Raw genomic sequence first — 7,621 nt, 5'->3', positions numbered from 1 at the left:
TCAACTGTTCACCCCTCCTTACCTGCTTCTATAACCTCCTTACCTGCTGCATGCTGCTCCTGTAACCTCCTTACCTGCTGCATGCTGCTCCTGTAACTCCTTACCTGCTCCATGCTGCTCCTGTAATGTAACCTCCTTACCTGCTGCATGCTGCTCCTGTAACCTCCTTACCTGCTCCATGCTGCTCCTGTAACCTCCTTACCTGCTGCATGCTGCTCCTGTAACCTCCTTACCTGCTCCATGCTGCTCCTGTAACCTCCTTACCTGCTGCATGCTGCTCCTGTAACCTCCTTACCTGCTGCATGCTGCTCCTGTAACCTCCTTACCTGCTGCTCCTGTAACCTCCTTACCTGCTGCATGCTGCTCCTGTAACCTCCTTACCTGCTGCTGTAACCTCCTTACCTGCTCCATGCTGCTCCTGTAACCTCATTACCTGCTGCTCCTGTAACCTCCTTACCTGCTCCATGCTGCTCCTGTAACCTCCTTACCTGCTGCTCCTGTAACCTCCTTACCTGCTCCATGCTGCTCCTGTAACCTCCTTACCTGCTGCTCCTGTAACCTCCTTACCTGCTGCTCCTGTAACATCACCTGCTCCATGCTGCTCCTGTAACCTCCTTACCTGCTCCATGCTGCTCCTGTAACCTCCTTACCTGCTCCATGCTGCTCCTGTAACCTCCTTACCTGCTCCATGCTGCTCCTGTAACCTCCTTACCTGCTCCATGCTGCTCCTGTAACCTCCTTACCTGCTGCTCCTGTAACCTCCTTACCTCCTTACCTGCTCCATGCTGCTCCTGTAACCTCCTTACCTGCTGCTCCTGTAACCTCCTTACCTGCTGCTCCTGTAACCTCCTTACCTGCTCCATGCTGCTCCTGTAACCTCCTTACCTGCTGCTCCTGTAACCTCCTTACCTGCTCCATGCTGCTCCTGTAACCTCCTTACCTGCTCCATGCTGCTCCTGTAACCTCCTTACCTGCTGCTCCTATAACCTCCTTACCTGCTCCATGCTGCTCCTGTAACCTCCTTACCTGCTGCTCCTGTAACCTCCTTACCTGCTCCATGCTGATCCTGTAACCTCCTTACCTGCTCCATGCTGCTCCTGTAATGCCACACCCTTCATAGTTGGACAATTTTGTACAATATAACATTTTCTGCGTGAAACGTAACTAGTTTACATGGTTTGAATATGTAACATTCATCATCATCTTCGTTTTACGTCCCAATTTCCCCACTACAGTGAGGTTGGACGGGGCGATGACTCCACGCCACAGTTTTGTGCCATGTCTTCATGTATCTCCAGATCCCTCATATCATTCTTCACACATCCCCTCCACGTCTGCGTCGGTCACCCTCTCGGCCTCCGCCCATCCACAATCATCCCCCCCTCCTCCGATCATCTCACATGTCAAAACCACCTGAGACGTCCATATCTCAACCTTGAAATCAATTTCCCTGACACCACAGATCTCATCCACCTCTGCACTGGTCCTCCCGTCCTGCCATCTGACTCCCGACACATACCTCATCTTCCGATCACAGCTCCTTAACACCACCATCACCCTTTTTGTCATTGCTCACATTTCTGAACCATACAGGAGAACTGAACTCACACATGCTTCATATATCCCTCCTCTGATCTTTACATGTTTCGATTTAACAGTAGCCTACTAATTTCCCGCCACTTCCTCCACTCCGCCGCCACTCTCGCCCTCACCGCCCTTTCCACTCCCGCCTCAGTCCCACCACCTCCTTCTCTTCCCTCTCACACGTGGGGCATCTAAAATCCCTCACTCCTCAGATTTTCCAAACCTGAACATCTTTGGTGACACCATTTGTCACATTCTCTACACAGCAGTTTACTCCCACTCCTCTTCCAGACTCCACATGGGTATCTTCCTGAATCCTGACTGAATCCTCTCTCCTTCACTCCGTTAGCAATGCATTACCTTCGTATTGTCGATATTTATCTTCATTCCCCTGTTCTTCATTCCATCCCTCCAGTCAACATTCTCCTCACTTCCTCCTCAGAATCTGCCGTCAGCACTAGATCATCAGCATAACGCAGCTCCCACGGTCCTTCTCCTCATGAATCCCTTGTTGCTTCCTCCATTATAGTAATGAAGAGCAGTGGGCTAAGAGCCGAACCCGGGTGCACACCTACTCCTGTCTTAACTCTCGAAGTGGCTCCCACATACAGGGACATTACAAACTCTCACAAGTCTGTCTGGTATCTTCTGCCTCCTAAGCGCCCATTCTATAGCACCCCTTGGTATTTTGTCAAATGCCTTTTCCAGATCTACAAAAACGTGATATCATTTATTTTTCTTCTCTCTATACTTTTCCTGCATCTGCCTCAATACAAAAATTGCATCAGTCGTTGATCTTCCTGGGCAGAATCCACACCGTCACAACATATGTACTTATTAATAATACGTACAAATTGTACATAGGGCTGACACTATCACCGTGAAGAACAGAGACATGGAACAGAGACATGGAGGAACAGAGACATGGAGGAACAGAGACATGGAGGAACAGAGACATGGAACAGAGACATGGAGGAACAGAGACATGGAGGAACAGAGACATGGAACAGAGACATGGAGGAACAGAGATATAGAGGAACAGAGACATGGAACAGAGACATGGAGGAACAGAGATATAGAGGAACAGAGACATGGAACAGAGACATGGAGGAACAGAGACATGGAGGAACAGAGACATGGAACAGAGACATGGAGGAACAGAGACATGGAGGAGCAGAGACATGGAACAGAGACATGGAGGAACAGAGACATGGAGGAACAGAGACATGGAACAGAGACATGGAGGAACAGAGACATGGAGGATCAGAGACATGGAACAGAGACATGGAGGAACAGAGACATGGAGGAACAGAGACATGGAACAGAGACATGGAGGAACAGACATGGAGGAACAGAGACATGGAGGAACAGAGACATGGAGGAACAGAGACATGGAGGAGCAGAGACATGGAACAGAGACATGGAGGAACAGAGACATGGAGGAACAGAGACATGGAGGAGCAGAGACATGGAACAGAGACATGGAGGAACAGAGACATGGAGGAGCAGAGACATGGAGGAGCAGAGACATGGAGGAGCAGAGACATGGAACAGAGACATGGAGGAACAGAGACATGGAACAGAGACATGGAGGAACAGAGACATGGAACAGAGACATGGAACAGAGACATGGAGGAACAGAGACATGGAACAGAGACATGGAGGAACAGAGACATGGAACAGAGACATGGAGGAACAGACATGGAGGAACAGAGACATGGAGGAACAGAGACATGGAACTTGCTACATCCCTCACCAGCTCTGGGAAAATAAGCAATGAAATGTAAAATTGCTTATACCAGACTAGTAGAGGAGGCTTATTTGATTGAGCAACATATTTGCTATGTTTAGGGTCTTAGAAACTATTGAGATTTTAAACTCGTAAAATCTTTTTTTAAATGGGATTTTTCTTATGATGGTTTCAGCTGTCCTGACTGTGATGTTTTCAGCTGTTTTCTTCATTCTTAGCCGACTAGAATAGAATAGAATAGAAATACTTTATTCATCCAGAGGGAAATTTGGCACTATACAAATCTCTCACAGTAAACAATAAACATTTAGGTAGACAACAAAAGTCACGAATAAGAATAAGAATAAGCCTAACAATAAAACACGGTCCGGGATATACATTTCCTATGTTATGTATATACATTCTAATATAAAATATACAGTAAAAATATACAGAAATATACAGTAAGTGTACAGTAAAAGTGTAAAATTGTACAATGTCGGTTTAAAAGTACAAGTAAAAGTCCAGGAAGATAGTACTGTCACCCTGTGCTCAGTGATACAGTGAGGCACAGTGATGCATTATAAAGTCTGATGGCTGTCGGAATGAAGGATGTCCTGTGCCGTTCGTGCTACATCTTGGGCGTCTTAGTCTAACACTGAACGTGCTCCTTCCGTCAGCCAAATCCGTGTATAGTGGGTGGGAGGGGTTGTCCCTGATGGCATGGAGCTTAGCAAGGCTCCTCCTCTCCGCCACCACCACTAGAGTCCAGCTCCACCCCTACCACGTTACTGGCCTTCTTGACCAGCTTATCCAGCCTGTTTGCATCCCCCCTCTCAGTCCGCTGCCCCAGCAGGTCACAGCGTACAAGAAGGCACCCGCCACCACCGACTCGTAGAACATCCTCAACATCCTTATCTGACTAAGTACTAAGAACTATGAATAAAGGTAGCCTATAATGAATAAGTACTAAGAACAATGAATAAAAGTAGCCTATAATGAATAAGTACTAAGGCCAGAGAAGACGGAGGCAGATTATTACCCAGAATAGTTTTTATTGGTCTCATATCCATAAGAACAACCTTTAAATAAAACTCTCACTGTACAGCTGTATATCCAAGCCAACTCTGTAAAGCTTCTACAGACGTAGAGATGGATCTCTGCAGGCTCCTCCTCCTGGTTAGAAAACTGTACATCTGATCATGTCCGTCTGTCTGTCTGACTGACTGACTGAGTGTCTGTCTGTCTGTCTGTTTGTTTGTGTATCTGTGTCTGTATATTTGTCTTACAGTCAGCCAGTCAGAGTGTGTGTGTGTCAGACTGAGCATAGGGCGCTGATATGCTGCAGCTTGCCGAGGTCAGCCAGTAGCTGTTTGATTGACAGTTTGAGTTGTGGGAGGCGGGCCAATGGGTCGGGAGGTTCCAAGCCTCCTGATAAGTCCAACCAGGATTCCAGAACTGGGGGGAGGGGCCAAAGCAGCAAGAAGAATCAGAGTTTTAGTATTTATCCTGAACTGATATGAAGTAGCATAACACATCACTCCCAAAGCAATAAATAACTATCACATAACCCCTGACCTCTGACCGTTTAGCTGCTGCCAGTACCCATAGGTCCACCACCACTAACACATTAACAAGCTACTTTATGGCTTCATCTAACCAACAATTTTAATATAGGCCACATTAGCATGCTAGCTAATATATTGTTTACGTACTGGTTGAAATGGTTGTGTGTGACATGAACTGATTGAAATGGTTGTGTGTCATGAACTGATTGAAATGGTTGTGTCATGAACTGATTGAAATGGTTGTGTGTGACATGAACTGATTGAAATGGTTGTGTGTCATGAACTGATTGAAATGCGAACATGAATTTTCTATATTGTTAGCTTATCTCATTAGTTGCTCAACCTAGAAGTAGGAACCTATTTCACCCATAACAAGATTTGTCTCACACTGGTCCAGCTCCTCTGGGGCAAATCTGACCTTTGACCTGTGAGCTCTTACCGTCCAGTTCCTTTTCTATCAGGTCCATCCTGGAAGCCAGTTGGTTCTGGACATCCTCAATGTGGGTCAGCAGGTTCATCTGCCACTGGACACAAGCTCTGGTTCTGCTCCCAAAACCACATGAAATAATATAACATTCAATATCAGGAACTTGTTTCATTCTAATGATCTAGTTATGTACTTGTTATGTGCACTTGAGTTTACACTTTTAGATGAACAATAACATACTACCTGATTCTACAGAGGTCCTATGGGGTTCTTATACTTCCTGGTTATAGTGAGGTCCTATGTGGTTCTACTGAGGTCCTATGGGTTCTACTGTGGCCCTAGGGGTTCTACTGAGATCCTAGGAGGTTCTACCTGGCTCTACTGAGATCATATGGGTTCTACTGAGATCATAGGTGTTCTACTGAGATCCTAGGGGTTCTACCTGGCTCTACTGAGATCCTATGGGTTCTACTGAGATCATAGGTGTTCTACTGTGGCTCTAGGGGTTCTACTGAGATCCTAGGAGGTTCTACCTGGCTCTACTGAGGTCGTATGGGTTCTACTGAGGTCCTAGGGGTTCTACTGAGGTCCTAGGAGGTTCTACTGAGGTTCTACCTGGTTCTAACGTGGTGTGCTGGTCCCAGTAGGCTGTCTGGGCTTCTGCAGAGATCCACTGTGTCTCCAGCTGTTCCCCTGGACTCCAGAGCCACCACACACTGCTCCTGGAGAGAGCGCACACACGCACACACACACACACATACCAGACACAGACACCCATAACATAATTCGTTATGATAATAAAATGAGAGGAGTGATCATTGGGCTTCATAAACATTCTCTTAGAGAAATCAACATCGGATTCATGAAGCACTTAACCCCCAAAATTGTTATAAGACATATATGAATCCCAACTTGAATGCACGCTGCCGTGTACTTCCTATTAGTGGAGTCAAAGCCCAAAATATACCATATGAGGCCAGTTGTCATGTCATGAGCAAAACACACAGAAGAGGAATTTAACTTGATAGCCACATTATCCCTGTCTGAGAACCAGGTGCTGCCGTCTGAGAACCAGGTGCTGCTGTCTGAGAACCAGGTGCTGCTGTCTGAGAACCAGCTGCTGCTGTCTGAGAACACAACAAGGTTCTGCTGTGGACGGACAGACAGACAGACCGATAGATAAATACATACCTGCTCTGAGCTGCTGCAGACACACTCTGCTGCCTGGCAAGGTGGCCGCCTGGGACAGGGGACGGGGCCAGACCTGGGGGTGGAGTCAGACCCGGGGGCGGGATCAGACCTTGGGGTTGGCTGTGGGTTGTGGGTGGGGTCAGGAGGCTTCTGGTAGCTGTGCTCGCTGGTTATGTAGGTGTCAGTGAGGGTCTGAGAGGGGGAGGGACGGGGGAGGGGACTAAGAGGAGGGGAGGGGTTGGTCATGTGATCCAGGAAGTGAAGGCAGTCAGGGAGACCTCCCATTGGTTGGTGTTCATCTGAGTTGACCCAAGAGCGCGCCCAGAGCTGCAGGCTGGGACTGTGACAGTCCCTAGACAGAAAAAAAAACATTAATTAACTAACTTCACTCCTATAGTTCGGTAGAAGTTAGGTTCGGCTAACTTATAGTTTGGTAGACTGAAGTTGCAACATTGTTGCATTTTTCATTTGGTTGGGTTAGCATTCACACTAAACATTTGGTTGGGTTAGCATTCACACTAAACATTTGGTTGGGTTAGTGTTCACACTAAACATTTGGTTGGGTTAGTGTTCACACTAAACATTTGGTTGGGTTAGCATTCACACTAAACATTTGGTTGGGTTAGTGTTCACACTAAACATTTGGTTGGGTTAGCGTTCACACTAAGTATTTGGTTGGGTTAGCGTTCACACTAAACATTTGGTTGGGTTAGTGTTCACACTAAACATTTGGTTGGGTTAGTGTTCACACTAAACATTTGGTTGGGTTAGTGTTCACACTAAACATTTGGTTGGGTTAGTGTTCACACTAAACATTTGGTTGGGTTAGTGTTCACACTAAACATTTGGTTGGGTTAGCGTTCACACTAAACATTTGGTTGGGTTAGTGTTCACACTAAACATTTGGTTGGGTTAGTGTTCACACTAAACATTTGGTTGGGTTAGCATTCACACTAAGTATTGTAAAAAAATGTCACACGGTCTAAATGGTCGCTCGTCTATTGGACAGAATATCCCAGTGAAACTCAATGACTCGCAAAGGCTCAGAGATAATGGAGCAACGCCACAGATTCAAGCGGTCTTGGTGTTTCTGGTTTTGATGTAGTTTACTCTTGATGGTTG

The 7,621-nt window shown here is 46.5% G+C and overlaps 1 protein-coding gene across 5 annotated transcripts in view; it reads right to left on the bottom strand.

Annotated features, from left to right (window-relative positions):
- Positions 1-3,652: 3,652 nt before the first annotated feature.
- Positions 3,653-7,621, bottom strand: part of phf20l1 (PHD finger protein 20 like 1) — a 78,576-nt gene continuing 74,607 nt past the window's right edge. For all 5 annotated transcript variants that reach the window (XM_084336269.1, XM_084336271.1, XM_084336270.1 and 2 more), the window contains 4 exons: positions 6,500-6,851; positions 5,924-6,030; positions 5,321-5,424; positions 3,653-4,771 (listed from right to left, as the gene is read on the bottom strand). In XM_084336269.1, coding sequence (XP_084192395.1) covers positions 4,629-4,771; positions 5,321-5,424; positions 5,924-6,030; positions 6,500-6,851 — 706 coding nt within the window. In that variant the 3' untranslated portion in view covers positions 3,653-4,628. The remainder of the gene's footprint in view (positions 4,772-5,320; positions 5,425-5,923; positions 6,031-6,499; positions 6,852-7,621) is intronic.

The sequence above is a fragment of the Notolepis coatsorum genome, assembly GCF_963971535.1.
Source record: "Notolepis coatsorum genome assembly, chromosome: 19".
Taxonomy (NCBI): Eukaryota; Metazoa; Chordata; class Actinopteri; order Aulopiformes; family Paralepididae; genus Notolepis; species Notolepis coatsorum.
Note: the sequence above shows the minus strand (reverse complement) of the source record. Positions and strands in the feature narration are given on the sequence as shown.